Genomic DNA, 19,232 nt, shown 5'->3' with positions numbered 1-19,232 from the left:
CAACGGCATGCTTCCCATTTTAATTGGGGAGCGGGGAGGACACACAAAACGAGTGTGGCTCAGCCAAATAACAATTGGGAAGCATCTTCTAAACAATGCAACAACTGATCCCTGTGGGTCATGGAAAAGGGGGGTTTAGAGGGTCACAGGATCTGCCTGCCTTGCTTATTCCCACCACAAGAGAATGGGCTCTCTCCCCCCCCACCCCCCAATCCAGCACCTGGTCTTCCACACATCCTGCATCAGCAAAAGCCTGCAGAGAGGGAAAGTGCGAGATGCTTCCTGGCTATTGTCAGCCTGGTCATCCATCAGACAAAGCGACAGAGGAGGCAACTCTATAAAAGTCCCATCTTTACAGCATTTTTGCTCTCTATTTGTTTTCAGAGGGGGAAAGAAAAGTCAGGGAAAGAGAGAGAATAGGTAATGGTGATAGCAGAAAACTTTTAGACTTGTTAGCTGGGTTTCTCTGTTTATTTATCTCTGAATTTCTTGGATAATGGTCATTCTGAGGATTGAGCACTGAAGGTAAGCTGAAACATAAGGCTTGATTGGAACCAGGGATTGTGGAGTGTTCTATTCAAAATCTTAATTTCACATATAAGCTTCTGGGGTTTAAACTGGGGTGGCTGTTAATCGATTCATAATACATAATGAATTGGGAAAAAAATGTTTAAAAGTACTTTCCCAAAAAAACCAGAGTCCTTTTTGTTGGAGATGATTCAGACTGAATTTCCCAGGTATAAAAAAAAGGTTATTTATGTATGCTACTACTGCGGCTCATGTTGTGTTAGCCCAAAAATGGAAAATGAGTGAGGTCCCAACTAAAGAAGAATGGCAACTTAAGCTGACAGAATATGCGCAGCTTGCAGACTTAATATATAGAATTAGAGAACAAGAAGAACATATGTTTAGAGAAGATTGGAAAATGTTTATTGAACATTGTGTACACCTGAAAACATTGGCAGCATGAAGATAAATTCAACAGTGTAAGTAAGTTTTGATGGATGCAATAATGGAATACTGAATGGTTTAGTTTTTGTAAAATATGCAGGGATTGGTATTATTCAAAATGAACCATGGAAAGATAAGAAGCGTAGTCATTTATATTTTGACGATGTTTAAATGAGTATTTTAAACTGTAAAACAGAACAATTACACACACACACACACACACACACTGGGGTGACTGACCAGGAACAAGAACTTGGGGTCATATTGGACAGCTCAATGAAGATGTTGACCCTGTGCGTGGCAGCTGCGAAAGGGGCAAATTCCATGCTAAGAGATCATTAGGAAAGGGACTGAAAATAAAACTGCCGATATAATGCCATTATATAAATCTATGGTGGATGTGGAATGCTGTGTATAGTTATGGTCTCAACACCTCAAAAAGGATTATTACAGGAAAGGGAAACCAAATGATCAAATGGGTAGAGAAATTCCTCTGTGAGGAAAAGTTGCAACGTTTGAGACTTCTCGATTTAAAGGCAAGGAAGAGGTTACATGATAGAAGTTATGCATGCCATGGAGAAAGTGGATAGAAAAATGTTCCCCATCCTCTCTGATAACACCAGGGCTAGACCTAGAAAACATCAAAGAAGCAATTCAGTTTAAGGTGTTGCAAACTCATACAGAGTAATTTGGTAGGGAAAGGAAGGATTCCACAGCGCCATCTGGTGTCACAGTGTTATATCACATATACAACGCATATAAAACGCTTTTTCTTTTCCAATCTTGCCGAGTCCCAAGGCATGCAACGAAGCTGAATGTTGGAAGATTCAGGGCTTTTTCCATGCAGTGCATAGTTAAACCATGGAACTTGCTACCACAGGGTGCTGTGATGGCCACAGACTTGGGTGGCTTCAAAAGAGGCTATCAATGATTACTAGCCACAATGGCTATGCGCTGCCTCCACAATCAGAAGCAGCAATGCTTTTGAATACCCACTTTCTGGGAATCACAGGAGGGAAGAGTCTTCTTGTATGAATCAGGAATTGTATTTGGTTGAGTATGATTTTGTGGGGTGATAGACGGTCTTTGAGCGCCCTGCAATGTTGCATACTTGTCTCTCCTCAGGATTAGGAAAAAAACAAAATAAAGGGGGGGACTGAAAAAATAAATAAATGCTTTGCTTTGCTTATAAGACACAGTTCTCAGAATTCAGTTTTTCTCTTTCTGAAGAATTTAATACCTGGTGGTGATAACTCTTCTCTCCTTACCCACAACACCCTGGCCTTTGGGGACCCCCTCCCCAGGCAGACCCTTCCCCTCTGGTCCTTCTGCAGGAGGAAGGCCCTCCTCCCGAGCCCCAGACCAGCGAGTGGTCCGTGATGTTCAACTTGATGGGAGGTGGGCTGTTGTGTGCAGCCTCCGGCCTGGTCCTCCTCATCGTTGCCACGGCTACAGACTTCTGGATGCAGTACCGCTACTCAGGCAACCTCAGCAACCAAGGCCTCTGGCGGTTCTGTGTGGGGAACAAGTGCCACCCCCACACCATCACACTCGGTAATGGGGCGCTGCACAACTTTTAAGAAAAAGGCTATTTACTGCATTTGGATCCCTCATATGAAAAATGGTTCGTGATGCCTGTGAGAACACATGATTAGCTTGCGGGCAACCCGCTTCTGAGCAGGAAGTCAGTGTGTGAGAGAACCAGAGGTGGTGTAGTGGTTAGAGCATTGGACCAAGAGTTGGGAGAGACCAGGATTCAAATCCCCACTTGGCCATGAAACTCACAGGGTGACCTTGGGCCAGTCACTGTCTTTGTGGGTACATAAAGAGCAAAGGCAGCCATTTTGGTCCAAAATCACAGTTGTGGAATAGTTATTGGGACCAGCCATGCAAGAGGTTACACACAACACAGAGTGAGGGGGAGGAGAATTTCCAAAATAATAATAATACAAAAACACAAAAAATGGGCTGACAATGTAGCCATGAGGTCAGTTTGTAGATTCAACTCTCCAGACTACCTTTTGCAATCAGTGACCAGCTTTGCCTAAATGTATCCTCAACAGATTTGGGCTAACCTATCCTTAGCCAGAAGCGGCTTAGTCACGCTGGCCATGTGACCCGGAAGCTGTCTGCGGACAAGCGCCGGCTCCCGGCCTCTTGAGCGAGATGAGCACGCAACCCCAGAGTCGGTCACGACTGGACCTGATGGTCAGGGGTACATTTACCTTTACCTTTATCCTTAGCTTTGCTTGATAATTATCCTTACTCTTGGCTAATTTTTTAAAAAATTAAGTTAATATCTTTGGCTATTCACTACTACCCTATGTCCTGCCACTTGGATAAGAAAAAGCACCCAGCTATCTTACAGAGGGACTTCTAGATCCCAATTTGCAAAATTCATTAGCAATTCATGGCAAAAGGCGTTTGCTCACCACTGGTCTATAGCCTAGTAATAATTATCAACCTATTTAGCAACGCTAATGTTCCTAGATGTTTTTTTCATGGCTAGGTGGATCAATCCATTGGCAAAAGCAGTTATGGAAGCCAAGTGTAGCTAGCAGGCTGCCTTGACAACCTGAGAATCTGTCTTTGCAAAAGTGGCCCAGTTCAAATGTTAGCGCATGTCCTTCTATACTGTAATTTTTACAGGGATATATGATCCTGATTTACATCTCCAGTACTTTCCTCACAACTGGGGAACTCGGACAAATTATGTGTTTCAAGCTGAATGGCTCATTCCAACTCTAAAATCCGACATGGTTGTTGATATAATCTCATTTTACATGCTAGAATTTGTGTGCCTGCATATTGTGATCCCCTTGATAGGGTTTTGTGGTTGTGGCTGTAGAGCATCTGCTTTGCATGCAATCCCCAGCATCTCCAGGTAAAGATCTACCTGCCGCTGGTTGGTGCGCACAATACTCAACTACATGGACAGATCCCTGTGTTCCTAACCCCACTTGAGGTTAAGCTAAGCCTCTGGCTGGCCTTTCACGCCTACCGACAGCTGCTGGGAATTGAACAGGGAGTTGCACACAAAGGATGTGCTCTGCTGCTGAGCCCCATCTTGAGGAGGCAGAGGAGAAACCCCTAAACCTCTAGTTTGAGTCTGGAGGCAGGGCTGGGCTGGGCTGGCAACAACAGCCCCTGCAAGTCCACCCCACAGGGGTGTAGCTAGCTGCTCTGGCACCCAAAGTGGCAGGGGCAGGGTGATTTGCCCAGGGGGGTGGTGAGGCAAGGCGCGACGAGCTGCCCACGCAGTCCACTTGGTGGACGCAAGCCCCATGCTGCAGTTTTGGGCAGCGCGGGGCCCTGAGCCACTGTGTCACTCCCAGGAGAGACGCATGGCTTGGCCGCGCTGCAGGCCAGGCCCCATGGTAAGTGCCGCTCCCCACGGTGTGCCATTTTGTCACCCCCTCACGGATGACACCCGGGGTGGGGCAGGCCACACCACCGCCCCCTCCTTCCTATGCTCCTGCCGCCCCCCTGCCCTTGCCCAGCCTGCCTCTCCGGATTGCTGCTTCTCACTGTGCCTTCCTCCCTGCACAGCATTCTGGGATGCCACCAGAGCCTTCATGCTCCTCTCCATCCTCTCCTCCTTCGCCGGGATCATATTGGGGCTGACCATCTACTCCAGTAGTGCCCGATCCACACGCACTCGCTCTGCAGGAATCACACTCTTGATCGCAGGTACGTGCTGAAGTGCAGGTGGGTTCCCACGAGGCAAGTTCACAGTGATAACAGCAAGAACCTTTACTAAACAAACAGAACTGGACAACAGGGGCAAAGCAACTGCTTATATACATTTCTGAAGGCCTGGGCCACTCCCACTCCCAACGAGATTGGCTGTCTAAACTTCCAAGCTGCGAATCATAACTCAGAGTTTAAGGGCCAATGGCAGAGGCCCAAATCCTGAAATGTTCTGTGATTGGATATCATGTATCGAATCAGAACACAGGGGCTCAGAAGCCTTAGTCTAAAACTCAAGCTCAGGCTCCGTTAACCCTCAAACCTCTACTTGCAAGAACCCTAAAAATCCCAGCAGTTGGCCAAAGGTCCTTGCTGAGAAAATGGGATGTGTGGAATGGGATGGTCCCCCCACAACCTCACTCTGGGCTCCTTCCCTGTCTACTCTTCCTCCCCCCAGGACTCTTTGCTTTGCTGGGTATCTCGGTGTATACGGGAGTGACAGTGAGCTTCTACGGAAAGCGTTACGCCGAATGGAGGTTCTCCTGGTCCTACATTCTGGGATGGATCGCTGTCATCCTCACCATCTCAGCAGGTACCAGGAGTGCCCCTCAGTTTCTCCACCCCAAACATGGGTCTCCTCACCTAACTTCAGCTGTCTACTGGATCCAAGGGGCATATGGTCTTTCCAAAGGAATTTATTTGCATTTCTTTTACTATGTTATTTATTTATGCTAAGGTTAGGATAGGGAGCCCGCTTGCTACTTCTACTATCTTTGAAAGCTTGGGGTTGGCAGGCTGGGATAGGGCCTTCTCTGTGGCAGCCCCTAAGCTGCCCACAAAAATATGCCTGGCGCCTTCATTACACAGCTTCCAAGAAATGCTGAAGACACACCCTGGCCTTTGACAGAAGAGGTGTATATTTTAGGACCCACCTTATTTCTGAGCTTTTTAAGTTGTCTTAAACTGTTTTTAATATTGGGTTAAATTATTGTAACCTGCCCTGTGACCTTAGGGTGAAGGGCAGGTAATAAATTATAAATAATAACAATAACTATATGGTAATTCCCGTGATTCACTGGCTTCCCCGTTCCCTCCTCAGGTGTGTTCCACATTTGCGCTGTCCCCAGGAACTCATCTTCTGACGGCTCTGACGTGGCAAGCGGTTGACCCTCTGGGACGCTGGCCCAATTCCATCCTGTCCACATGTCTGAGATTATTTCCGCTTGGGACTCCTGACTTTGTCGCTGCCTCTTCCCTCATAAGCCCTCCCCAGATTGTCTTTCTGGATCTGCACAACAATTACACAAAAAATCAAGAAGGTTGCTGTTGAGATGCTGGGGAAAACCCTATAGAAATGGTTCTCCCTTTGACGTTGCCACACTCTCAAGGAGTGGTTGAAGTGTGATTGAATTGCACTGCCATTTTTATTTTTATTTTTAGGAAGGAACTGACTTTTCAATGGCCTTGGCAAGGGACTCCAGCTGAGTCCTCCATCAGCCAATCCCTGCAACAGCCCTTGCCAACCCCGTGCCCTCCAGATGATCTGTACTACAACTCCCATCAGTCCCAGTCAGCACAGCTATTTTGGACTACACTGTCCATCAGGCTCAGCCAGCATGATGGAAATTGCAGTCCAAAACATCTGGAAGGGCACTCAGTTGAGGAAGGCTGATCCATACACTTACTACTGCATTCGCATTGAGCGCATTCATCCCCAGGCCAATAAGGCTTCAATCCCATACCAGTTTATCTGGCACTAAGTGTCACTGAATTCAATGGGACTTACTTGTGAGTAAACAGGAATAGGCTTCCTCTGCTTCTCTCCCAGGTAAAGCTATAATTTAAGACTCCCTGTTTTCACCTCTTTTGCACTGGGCAAAACAACTGGGAGGAAGGCTAGGTAAAAACCATGATGCTAGGAGAATAGTGAGTAAATAAGTGTGGTTCAGCCACGACGGCATTCTTGTTATTGGTGCAGAAACACTGTCATTTCTCTCCCCAGGCCTTTGTCCTGCCTCAGGTCTCTAGTCCAGGTTCATGACATTTGTGACATAAATTCACTAGAGGGCAGCAGCTCCCAAGCCAGTGGAGGATTCAGCAATGTGCAAGCAGCAAACCTCTGGTGTAATCAAGTCCATGTGGTGGTCTGCACACCAAACATTTAAAGCACATGACCTCCCCCCCCCCCATAATTGTTTGTTAAGGGTGCTGGGCATTGTAGCTTTCTGAGGAGTAAACTACAGTTCCCAGCATTCTTTGGGGAAAGCCATGTCCTTTAAATGTCTGATGTGTGCTCAATCTATGTCAGTGTGCTTGCTCATGTTCCCAAGGTGTTCAGCCCAAGAAAAAAGGCTTTTGGATTCTGGTGTGGAGACAAGGCAAACCCAGCCAGTCTCTCCTGTCAATTTTGGACAAAACCTGGGCTGCCTCACCAAGGGGCTTTGCAGAGGGCCATGTTGTTTTCCCAAGTCCTTTCATTGAACAGGAAAAATAAACACCCATTTTCTCTCCAGTGTTTGAGCTGTGATTCACAGGGCCCATTCACAAGGCACACACCTCCTTAGTCACCGGGGAGCACTTGTGGGCCATTCATGTTTTGCCTGCAAATCAGGTAACGGATGGAGTAGGCGACTGTGGGAATCATCCCATGACTGACCACATGTGGCATGTAGAAGTACCTAACAAAATATTCCTTTGGACCAAATCACACTGGACTGGGATTCAAAAATAGCAACTTCCAGTCACTCTTGGGTGAGTTGTTGTAGGTCAGGTGGGCAGTGGCCAACTGATGAGGGTAGGGAGGGGTGGAAAGCTGCCCTGCTCACTCCTGAGCCTTTTGCAGCACCTGGCAGGTGCAGAAATAGAAGGTTGAGACTTTTCATGTTGTGGAGTCGAGCTGCTGCTGTTAAAGGCATGGGAAACAGGAGCTGGCAACTCTGGCGGGTGGGGGTCACTTTCTTTTTCGCACACACTGTTTCAAGAAAGCAAAGCGCCGCAGTGCTCAGGATTTTACACACAGTTCAAAGTGCAGCTTTTATTACCATAGTTTTCTCCTGGGACCTTTTCCTCCAGGAAATCAAAGGCCTTTCGGTTCCCTGCACAGTGTTCACAATGTGCCATGAAAAGAATCTCTCTGAAAGAAACTGTTTTGACAAAAGTGGAAGAGAGCAAGAAGGTGCTATTTTAGAACAGGAATCCTGCCAGCGTACTTCAGCCTTCACCAATCTGCTGCCATGTTTTTGCTGTTTTGAATGCATTAATTTGCTAGCATCAGAGGTGGGAAAGAGGAGGGCATCTGTGGATTGGACTAGGGTTGCTAGGCAGCTTGGCCTGCTCCTTTGCACAGGAAATTGGGGGACAGAAATAAGGTGGTGGCATGGAGAGCCAGATTAAATCCTTTAGAGGCCTTAAGCATTGAAAATATTATGGTGCCCCCCATGTAATTAAAAAATAAAACAATATTCAATTATAAAACAACATTTATTTTTCAAACGGACACAGAAATTGCATGTATGCTGATATGTACATGCATGTTCATCACATGCAACACGTGACAAAGTTTGATTTCCTCACATTATTTCAATCTATGTTAGTAGTGTGCCGCCCTGGTTTAGGTGAGGATCAGGAAAAAAATGAGTACAGAAAATTGGGAGTTTGTAGTGGAGCATAAGGAAGTCTCGCAAAGTTCTGCTCTCTCCCATGGTGGCTACTTTGATGCCTCTTTTGAACTAATCAAATGCCAATTTAAAATAATAATAACAATCCGTTTCTTTATATGCCCCTGCATTGCTGGTGCCCTGAACACCAGCTAAGCCTGCCTATTGGGTAATAAAGCACTAAGGGCGAACACGTGCTGGAAGCTGTTGTTAAAGAGGCAGGGGAGCCGGGATGGTCCAAAAAGTTGGCCACCTAACCCTGGAGCAAAGGTTGCGGGCGAGGGGGTCGGGGCGCATGCGCAGTGGAGCGGACGCCTGGTAAGAAGAAAGAAGAAAGGAGCAGGTGGGGGCTATTTTTTATGCTTCCCCTTTTTGACTGCGGAGCCAAAGCGTCGGCGGGCCTGGGACTTCCTGCAGCGGCGGCGAGGCGCGGAAGGGACACGCGCGAGCCCCTTTGCAGTTGCTTGCCTGCCCGCCTGCCTTCCTTCCAATGCAGCAACCCGCGACAGGTAAAACTTTCTGGGCTCGAAGCCAGCGAAGTACTTCGGAGATGAGCCGCTTTTCCCAGCAGAGGGACTGCTTTTCTCCAGCTCTCCGGAGAACCACAAGGCGCCTTTCCCCCGGCTTGTGCTTCTGAATGACAAAAGAGGGGTCGGCCGTCCCTTCCACCTTATAATGGTCGCTTATACAAGCCCCCACTGCTGCATAGGGCATGCGGCACTCGCCTTCACCTGAGTCTGGTGACCTCCAGGTCTTTTGGACTACAACTCCCATTTAAAATAAATCAATAAATCAGAATTGATAGTTTAAAACACCTGGCGGTCACTAGACTGAGGAAGGCTACCTCCATTTATTTATTGCATTTATATCCCATCTTTCCCTCCAAGGAGCTATAACATGGTTCTCCCCCTCCTCAATCCCCAAAACAACTCTGTGAAGTGAGTTGGGCTGAGCGGTGCCTAAGGTTGCCCAGTGAGTTTTGTGGCTGAGTGGGGATTTGAACCCTGGTCTCTCCCAGATCCTAGTAGTCCACACTCTAACCTCGGCCCCACAGTGGCCATGCCCATACCCCTGGCCAGCATCTCCAGTGGTCAGGGATGATGGGAGTTGTAGTCCATCAGATATCTGGAGGACACCACGGATAGGCTTCCTCCCCAAACTAAGTTCTCATGGTGGCCAAATTCCCATAAGGACCTGGGACTCTAGATAGACTGTATCTGGATGGGGGGGGGGGCGGTTGCCATAAGAAGAGCCTGCTGGATCATGTAGTCTTCTGGGAAACAAACAGGACCTGAGCACAAGATCACTCTCCCCTTCTGCAGTTTTCAGCAATGGGTATTCTGAGGCGTACTGTATCCGACAGTGGAGGTGAAATGCAGACATTGTGGCTGGTAGCTACTGAGGGCACCCCATTGGCTATACTTAACCTACACTGACTTGCAGCAGCTCTTTCAGTCAGGTGCTGTGCTTAGCTCTGGAAATGCCCGGGATTGAACCCAAGACCACCTGTATTCAAAGCAGATGCTCTACCGCTGAGCTGGAACCCTTCCCCGTACACTTGGGAGCATCATTTAGGAGGCATTTCTGCTTGGAGGTGCCAGAGATCTCTCGATGCACTTGAAAAGTGTGTTTTCTGATGGGTTGGGTCACTGCCTTGAAGCTACTGGCCTTCAGAAACTTTGCATTTCCAGCACTCCAGCTGCTGGCGTGGGCCGATGACATCATCAACCTACGCCTGCAGGTGGAGTAAGGGCAGAGCTGGCAGTGAGTAGCCATAGGACCTAGCAGATTATGTTGCCCTCACATCTCAGGATGCCTCTGTGCCTGTGTGTGGGCTCCTTGGGCACTGGAGTTCCCCATAAGCAACTCCTAGAACGGTTGTGTTTGTAGAATTACACCAAGAAAGTAAAGACTAACCAACAATGGAAAAGATCTGTGGGGAAAGGAACATGTCTCTCCCCACGCAGCAATGTGAGAAGAGCCAGCAGGATCAGGCCAGTGGCCCAACTAATCCAGCATCCTGTTTTCACAGTGGCCACCAACCAGACGCCTCTGCTGGGAAATCTGCAAGTAGGAGTCAAACACAACAGCACTTTCCTGTGGTATCCAGCAACCGGAAGCATTATACTGGCTTCAACTGTGGAGCAATTGTGCACAGCCATCATGGCTAGTGGCCATCAATAGTTTACCTCCTCCATGAATTGGTCTAATCCTCTTTTAAAGCCATCCAAGTTGGTAGCGTCACTGCCTCCTTTTATCTGTCTTGAATTTTCCAACGAGGTTGATTAACCTCCTGTACAGGAACTTCATTTAATGAATGATGATAAAATGTGGTCATGGGTGGGGTGGGGTGGAGGCCCTGTGTGGAAGAGGTCTGTTTATGGAACCCATGCCTCCTGATTTGCTTACACGGACGTAAGCAAGATCATATCCAGTCTTTATTGAGCTTTCATTCTGATTTGTTTGCAGGGTGATAACAGGACAACGAGCATTTGTCCTGATTTCCTTGCAGGGTGTTTACACGTCTTCCTGCTAGCCTTTCACTCATTCCGCACTTTTCAGTGCATTTCCCAGTTCACTAACCTAACTGCAAAAGAAGAGTCCAGTTTCTTATTTCTTAAAGTTGATTTGTTGCACTATGGAGACATAGCTTTGATTCACTTTAATTTTTGCCAACCTACATTTCCTGGTATGCCTTTTGAACCCCTCCCGCGAAATGGCAACAGCCTGAGAAAGGCCCTGTGGCTAATAGCCCAAGCCTTCTCCAGTATTTTGTTTGTTTAAAATATACTGCCTTTAATGAACCGCTCAAGGCAGTTCTCAATAAAATCATTAAAATAGATTGAACATACAATAGAGAATTGATCTTTATTAATTTCTTTTAAACAAACTGCTCCTCAAGGAGGCTTTAAAACTAATCAGTGCAGGTGAACTTTTTTTACAGCAGATCCACCGAGGATAAGGCTGTCCGTGGTTGGTATCCATGATGGCTGTTTGCTCTGCCTCTGTGGTCAGAGGAACTAATGCTTCTGAATACCAGTTGCTGGAAACCACAAAGGGGAGAGGCCTCTTGTGTTCCAAGCTTGCGCACAGGACCCAAACTAATGGATTCCAGTTGCAAGAAAGGAGATTCCAACTAAACATCAGAAAGAACTTCTGACAGAAAGAGCTATTTGACAGTGGAACGGACTCCCTTGGGAGGTGGTGGACTCTACTTCCTTGGAAGTTTTTAAGCAGAGGTTGGATGATCATCTGCCATGTTTGATCTAGTTGAGATTCTTGTGTTGCAGGAGTTTGGACTAGATGAACCTTGGGGTGCCCTCCAACTCTCCAGTTCTATGATTCTGTCTGTCCGACCACTGTGAGAAGAGGATGCTGGATTAGATGGGCCAGTGGCCTGACCCTGCAGGGTCTCCTTATGTTCTCATGACTGTCTCCAGTATCAGTGGCGGGGTGTCCCAGAAGACCAGTTGAGAGTGCTGCAGTTGTCGTGTTACACTTCTGAACTTCCCATAGGCATTTCCATGCAGTGTTTAAACAAAATGCAAGACTAAATTGCCGGATCCAGCACAGCTCTCCTGGTGTTTTTAACAGCAGTCAAACAGCAAACTAGATGCTGAACCAACAAAACAACAATAACAACAACAACAACACGGGGTGGCAGGTGGAGAGAACATCATCTACTACCTGATGCTTGCCGTTGTAAATGGATGCACTTCCCAAAGGATGGAAGACTGCCGTTTCCAAACAATGAGAAAATGCAGTATCAACACCTGGCAAACAGTAGCATTTGCCAACCTGGTGCCCTCCAGATGTTTTGGATGGCAACTCCCATAGAAAACATCAGGTTGGCAAAGGTTGTCTTGTTGTTCCAAGAAAAGTGCTCCTTCAGGGGAAAGATGTCTAGGTTTAGAGCACCAATCTGATTTTTCTTGTAAAAAAAAATTCATGTGTGTAGTGGTGGTGGGAAGCAAAATCTGACCAGGCTGAACTTTTCCAGTGAGAATTGAGTGACCCACATATCTCCTGTCTTCCTGGTGTCCGGCCTTCCCTTTGGCCCTTGAGGAATGGGTCAGTGGGGCAGGGGAAGGCAAGCTCTGGCCTTTGGGATCGGAGCTGGGAAGCTTTTACCCAGGAAGGTGATGCCTTGACACCGCTGGTGAGCTGTTCTGGCACTGGGCTGTGAACTCCCTTCGCTTTTATAAACGAAACCCGCCTCCCCCCCCCCTTGAGAAACACCTGTTTAAACTTGCCAAACAGGTTAATATTCTCTCTCTGTCTCCATTCCCCTCCCTCTGGCAGTTCGTGGAGAACAGGTTGTGGAGTTTCAAAACAGAGCAGCGATTGCTCAGCACCATCAAGGAGCAAGCCACCGGACCAACGCCGCCGAAGAAAGGGGGACCTGACCACCCTCTCCCGGACACCCCATGAGAAAGACCCATTTCCCAGGAGTCACGGAAGCATCGAGCCTAAGGATGGCAACCCGCTTCTCCCCCTTTCAGCTGGCATGATTCCTCTTGCCCTGCTCTTTTTATTTTTAAAAGCTGAGTAGCTGTCTCCCCACCACCCCTTAATTCAGCACTGTTGTCATTGAGAAGGCAAGGAGAGGTTCTTCGCCACTACCCAGCTGGCCACTTTGGTTCTAAAGCCTGCGGAAAGCACTTTGACAGCAGCAGCAGCAGCAGCTGAATCAGCTGGTTCCACCTTGCGCCATGATCCGGAAAGTTTTCCTTCTGTTGCTGGCTATCCCCGGTAAGTCCTCACCCTCTGGGCTTTTTTTCCTTTCCGTTTTACCCCCTCCTCGACTTTCTCTACAACACACAGACTTTTCGGTTGACTGTTGAGCTCTCTGAAAGAGAGATGGGGTGGTTTTTTTGTAGTTCCTTTATTTCCCACAGACCGACTTAGTGAGTAATTGGGTAATGATAGCTTTGCCTAATCTCTGCTGGGCTTTGGGGGGGATGCTTTTGGATGGGGGAAAGTCCTGCTTCAGTTTCGTTCCAGGCCCACCCACCCACCTTCCTAAGCCTTCCTTTATGTACCTGATGGGAAAGGGAGAGGGTGTGTTTGTGTGTTTTAGGGATCCTAGACATTGCTTGATCCCCTGTTGTTGACTTGCTGTGGATTAAAGAGCCTCTGCTTGATGTAGCCTGTTTTGCAAAAGGCAGATTCTTAAGGGGAGATGAGCTGGAAAATGAGATGCCTGGGGATGTATGTATCAGGATTTTGGAGGAAAGATGGACGGTTGTCAGTACCTTTTGCAGAACGAACTGGCCTGTGATAGTTCTACACATCTGCATTGTGGGGGGGTTGGACTGGATGACCCTTTGGGTGCCTTCCAACCCTGATCTCCTGGGAAGTGAGGTGCTTCAGCATCCCAGGTTCTTGATCCCATCTGCAAAGGCAAGCTGGGATGGGATCCCTCTCTTTTTCCCCTCCTCTTGCTGGAGGGGGAAATGAAAAGAGGGCTTGCAGTCTGGAGATACCCTGTTTGGTGCCCTTGCGGTAATGTAACCCAGGGAAATTCAGCAAGTGATGTTTTCCCCTTTCCTGGAATGGAAACCAGTTGGGTGTCGAAAGCTGAAGCTGCTGCACACCCCCCCCCCCCCGGCAATATCAGGCTACTGTTGGTCCTTTTCGGTGGAGTGGAGAGGGATGGGCCACCCTATTTCTTGCAGCTGTCAACACACTCACAAGCTCTTCCCTTGAAATGACAACCGTAAGGGCAAGACCAAAAACAGATTTCCTGGATTTCCTGGTTTCTTCATTTTCTTAATGACATTTGAAAGTTAGAAAAAGCAAACCTGTTGCCAAAAAAAAGAAGAAGAGGTCCATTTGGCTGAGGATGCAGGAAGCTTAACTTTTTTGTTGCAAAGAAAACCACTTTCTGGTGGGAAAACGCCATCTCCTCCTGTGTCGTGTCTTTCACAATAACTGAACTTGGCTCGCCTCCCACATGGGAAGGTAGGCTATTTTGTGCCAAAAGCCCCCGTCTGCCTGTCTTTCTCTCTGTGGGCTGCTTGCTCTGTAAATTGTTGAAATAACGTTGTTTCCTGCCTTGCTTGAGTGTTGCGGAGGCTGAGAAGTTGCTGCGTTTGGTGGAGTGGCAACAGAAGACTCAGGAGAGGGAGGCTGGATCTAGACACATCAAAGAAGCATTTCAGTTAAATGCGTTGTAAATTTAAACAGGGAAAACAGGTACAGAAAAATGGGACTCCACAGCGACATCTGGTGGCACAATGCTATATCGCATATATAGTGCATATGAATCGCTTTTTCTTTACCAATCTAGCTGAGTCCGGTATTCCCTGAAAGAAGCCAAGGGAAAGTTACTATGTTCTTAAGAAGCAAGGAAGCCAACAGTAACTTAGCCATGAAAACAACTCACCCCAGTGATTTATTTATATGTGGGATGCCTAGGTGCCCAAATATATTTTGTTCAGGATCTGGAGGTGTGAGGTCCTAATGGACCTCATTCGCATTTTAAGCACAATGCCACTTTAAACAGTCATGACTTCACACAAAGAATTGTTGTGGTTTGTTAAGGGTATTGAGAGTTATTAGGAGACCCCTATTCCCCTCATAGAACTGCAGTTCCCTGGGCTCCCCGTGAAGCAGGCTTGGTTATTAAACCACTCTGGGAATTGTAGTTCTCTGACTGTGCACGGCAGGGGTGTCGCCAATGCAGTGACTCCCAGGTGTTGTCAGACGTCAACCCCAACCATCAATTACCGTTCACCTTGCTGCTTGTGGCTGATGGGAGCTGGGGGTCTCCACCATCACCTGGAGGGTGCCGCAACATTGGCTAGCCCTGATGTTGCCGCGTTGCTCTTGGTGCAGCCTGAAGAGCGGGAATTCAACAGGGTGTTTTCTTGCTCTGCCGAGGAAAGCTTCACCAGTTGGATTTCTGCCTGCCCAGAGCACAGGGGCAAATAAACTGAGGGAACAGGCTGCTCTCCTCTCACCACAGAATGACCACAACGAACCTCCCTAATCTGAGAGACCCCATTGGGCACCATTCTGCTTCACTAATTTGATAAGATTCAGCATCATGGGATGCCATTTAGAGGAGGGGGCGATTAGCTTTGCCTTTTCCACTTGCCTCTTTGCCTGTCTCACTCTCTCTCCCCCCCCCCCCCAAATTCCCTTCCTCCAGCAGCTTTGAAGTGACTCAACTGGTTTTTCATTACTCTCTCCAGAAGGAGCTCCAGCCCTTAAAGAGATGCTGACTCGGGGTTTGTGCCTTATACAACCACACGCAGGCCGCAAAAGCAGCTCTGTGAGTCACAGAGACCAGTTTGGGAAAGGCTGCAGGGTTGAGCGAGTCCACAGAGTCCATGGGGCTGCCAGGCAGGCTCTGGAGCCTGGGACTGGGGCGGGTTGGCTGTGGGAGGGAGAATCATAGGATTGTCAAGCTGGAAGGCACCCCAAGGGTCATTTAGTCCAACCCCCTGCAATGCAGGAGTCGCAGCTAAAAAGTCCCTGATGGATGGCTATCCAGCCTCTGCTTGAAAAGCTCCAATGGGCTGGCACCTTCTGCCAGAGTCCTTTCCACTGTCAAACAGCTCTTACTGTCAGGAAGTTCTTCCTGTTTTTTTAGTCAGCACCTCCTTGCTGGTGATTTGAATCCATCAGTTCGGGTCCCACCCTCTAGAGCAGCAGGGAACATGCTTGCTCCATCTTCCATGGGATGGCCTTTCCGATATTTGAAGATGGCTCTCATACCACCTCCCAGCCTTACCTTCTCCAGATCCAACTCCTTCAATTGTTCCTCATAAGATATGGAGCGGTGTCCAGGGATAAGCTAGGGATGGGGCTTGCAAGATGGGAATGTGGCACCCCCTTTTTGAGACTCTTGGGGGCCTGGTGGGCAAAAGGGGGGCAGAGCTAGGAGAGAACCCCCTTGGGCCAAGCAGAAAGTCTCACTCTGAGATTTTAACCCTTTCCCTGGAAAAGGGGGCTAATTTCTCTAAAACTCTTTTAAAGTCGTCTAGGCTGGTGGCTGCCACTTCCTCTTTTGGGAGTGAGTTCCGTAGTTTTAACTATGTGCTGCATAAAGAGCCACTTCCTTTTACATGTCCCAAATCTTCCATCATTCAGCTAAGGCAGTAACAGGTCCAGGGTTACCCAGTGAGCTTCATGACCAAGTGGGGATTTGAACCCTGGTCTTCATAACCTTGGAGCAAGAGAGATATTCCTGTGCATCCAGGAGCGAGTACGTGGTTGTTCAGTGAGGTGGTCAGTTTTTGTCTAGTTCCATCTAGAAACTCTGCCTTTTGATTCTTAAAAGCACCTGCTGTTTTGCTCCTCTCTCCTGCATACACACAACACACTTCCACCCTGCCCTCGTTGGATTAATTTCACCTCTTCCAAGCCTTGGTGGGTATCTCATGCAGGAAACACAGAGAGATGCCCAGCTATCAGGAGTCCTTCTGCTAGCCATTGCCTCCTATTGATGAAACCTCAATCAATCACCAGTCCGTCAAACAGGAGAATGACTGTACGCTAACTGGGCTCAAAACATTGTGCATGAAGTTGCCTTGTCTTTGAGCCCTCCTGCTATTTATGTGAATGAATGTCTATTTTTGGTGTGGAACAGAAACCGGAAGGGAGGGCATTAGTAATGTGAATGAGTATTCTAGCCTATGTATCATTTCTCAATCATGCATTGTACAGAGATTGTAGCAAGAATCACTTTCTAAGGCTCCAGGTGGTGGTGGTGAAACTGCGCTTGGATGAGACACATTTAAACTGCAGTTTGTCCCACGACACTGCAACAAGGTGCATAGAACAATAGAATTATGGGGCTGGGAGGGATCTCCAAGGGTCTTTTACTCAGTCCTCTGCAACACAGGAATCACAACTCAAGAATCCTTGACAGGTTGCCATCCAACCTCTACTTAAAAACCTCAAATGAAGGAGAGTTCACCACCTTTTGAGAGGGTCCATTCCACTGTTGAATGTCTCTTGCTGTAAGAAAGTTCTTCCTCCCCTCCAGAGCACCAGCAGAAAACAAGCTTGTTCCATCTTCCACAGGGCAGCCCATCAGATATTTGAAGAGAGCTCTCATAGCACCACTCAGTCTTCTCCTCTCCAGGCAAAACAGACCCAGCTCCCTCCCTGGGCCCATGCTCACCAGGGATCAGAAGCCAGCCCAGATCCTGCCTGGCATCCTTGTGAGACACATTTTTTGCACCCGTGCTTTCCTTCGAAACATCTCTGGTGCGCATTATGCCTAAAGCAGCCGTAAACTGCCTCTTCCCTTTCTCCGCAGCTGCTCCTGCAGCAGTAAAAGGGGTCTAATGAACACTTCCCTGGTAGCTGTCCAGCTTTTGCAAAACAAAAGTTAGCAAGCGAGCCCACAAACGTCCCAGCTGGACCGATTGTGCAAGAGCAGCCATGGTGGCAGCAGGAACCTGTCGGGCAACCAGATTTTTTTCTTTTTAAAGAGCTGCTCTGACTTTGGAATAGGTGGGTGGGGCCAGCTGGTTCTTTGCATCCAGGATCCAAGAAGCAGAGGCTCAAACGATCCCTATTTTCCAGTCGGTTGCTGGCCAGCTTTTTGCCTTGTGGGGCACACAAGCTTTTTGCCTTATGGGGGCTTTTTTTGCAGCCTAAGAGCCACATTTTTCTGGGCAACCTCCCAGGGGCTATATGACAGGACAGGTGCAAAAGTGGGAGGACCAATGTATGCAGATTTCACCTTTGTCCAGCAAGCTGGCTTTTTTACACCCACACACCCCTCCCTCCCTCTCTTCCCTCCATTCAGGCAAGCAAGAGGCCTGATCAGAGCTCAAGGACAAATCCCAGCCAGGCAAGATCACTCAAGGAAGGTGTGAAGCAGGGCTGGTAGGGGTGTGTGACCTGCAGAGGGCCAGGTAGAGCAGCTTGAAGGGCCACGTTTAGCCTGAAGTTCCTCTCCTCTGCTGTGGGAATACAGTGGTACCTCGGGTTACATACGCTTCAGGTTAAGAACAGTTTCAGGTTACAGACTCTGCTAACCCGGAAATATTACCTCGGGTTAAGAACTTTGCTTCAGGATAAGAACAGAAATCGTGCTGCAGCGGCACGGCAGCAACAGGAGGCCGCATTAGCTAAAGTGGTGCTTCAGGTTAAGAACAGTTTCAGGTTAAGAATGGACCTCCAGAACGAATTACCGTATTTTTCGCTCTATAAGACGCACCAGACCACAAGACGCACCTAGTTTTTGGAGGAGGAAAACAAGAAAAAAAATATTCTGAATCTCAGAAGCCAGAACAGCAAGAGGGATCCCTGCGCAGTGAAAGCAGCAATCCCTCTTGCTGTTCTGGCTTCTGGGATAGCCGCACAGCCTGCATTCGCTCCATAAGACGCACACACATTTCCCCTTACTTTTTAGGAGGGAAAAAGTGAGTCTTATAGAGCAAAAGATACGGTAAGTACTTAACCTGAGGTACCACTGTATGTGTGATACGGTTCTCTCGGTGCCTTCCTGTAGGTGCCTAGACAGAAGTTAGATATCTGATGCTGGCTGAGACCGATCTTGGCAGGATTAATAACTTTGAGCTCAGTGGAAATGTGATTCACGCGTTTAGCGATCAGCACCAAACCGCCCTTTCCATGGACAAATCGATGAAGGTGAGGGCTTCGATGGCTACTATGAGAACAGGATCTGCTGGTGGACTCTCCTTCATTGGAGGTTTTCAAAGAGAGGTTGGATGTCTTGTCTGTCAGGGATTTTTTCCCACTGCGATTCATGTGCTGCCAGGGGTTGGACTCTGCCATTCTACGCTTTTGTGGAAACCAGATCCACAGAAAGCAGTGCAATTCGGTGCATGCCTGATGTGGGAGTGAACCCCGTCAAATACAATGTGGGGCTCACTTCGAATGTAAGGTGAGGCATAGGACTGAACCACCCATGTTTGAGACGTGTTACGATGTGCCGCCCTCGGGTGT

The 19,232-nt window shown here is 48.1% G+C and overlaps 2 protein-coding genes across 2 annotated transcripts in view; both read left to right on the top strand.

Annotated features, from left to right (window-relative positions):
• The first annotated feature begins 398 nt into the window (after window positions 1-398).
• Window positions 399-7,153, top strand: LOC310833072 (lens fiber membrane intrinsic protein-like). The gene is made up of 5 exons (XM_083715425.1): window positions 399-525; window positions 2,256-2,505; window positions 4,501-4,641; window positions 5,099-5,233; window positions 5,741-7,153. The coding sequence occupies exons 2-5, from the start codon at window positions 2,331-2,333 to the stop codon at window positions 5,806-5,808; spliced, it is 519 nt and encodes a 172-aa protein (XP_083571551.1). The 5' UTR covers window positions 399-525; window positions 2,256-2,330; the 3' UTR covers window positions 5,809-7,153.
• A 1,533-nt stretch (window positions 7,154-8,686) lies between these two features.
• NECTIN4 (nectin cell adhesion molecule 4) overlaps window positions 8,687-19,232 on the top strand; it is an 84,432-nt gene continuing 73,886 nt past the window's right edge. Inside the window, exons 1-2 of the mRNA XM_083716592.1 lie at window positions 8,687-8,806; window positions 12,600-13,049. Coding sequence (XP_083572718.1) covers window positions 13,010-13,049 — 40 coding nt within the window. The 5' untranslated portion in view covers window positions 8,687-8,806; window positions 12,600-13,009. The remainder of the gene's footprint in view (window positions 8,807-12,599; window positions 13,050-19,232) is intronic.

The sequence above is a fragment of the Podarcis gaigeae genome (genome assembly GCF_964106915.1).
Source record: "Podarcis gaigeae genome assembly, chromosome: 16".
NCBI lineage: Eukaryota > Metazoa > Chordata > Lepidosauria > Squamata > Lacertidae > Podarcis > Podarcis gaigeae.
The sequence above is the reverse complement of the archived record's forward strand: the minus strand, read 5'-3'. Positions and strand labels throughout refer to the sequence as shown.

What these genes read in the sequence shown, in the direction of transcription:
- LOC310833072 (XM_083715425.1), top strand. Translation starts at nt 2,331, where the DNA reads ATGTTCAACTTGATGGGAGGTGGGCTGTTGTGTGCAGCCTCCGGCCTG. An exon ending in CCCCCACACCATCACACTCG is followed by an intron (nt 2,506 to 4,500) that starts GTAATGGGGCGC and finishes CTCCCTGCACAG; the next exon opens with CATTCTGGGATGCCACCAGA. An exon ending in CATCCTCACCATCTCAGCAG is followed by an intron (nt 5,234 to 5,740) that starts GTACCAGGAGTG and finishes TTCCCTCCTCAG; the next exon opens with GTGTGTTCCACATTTGCGCT.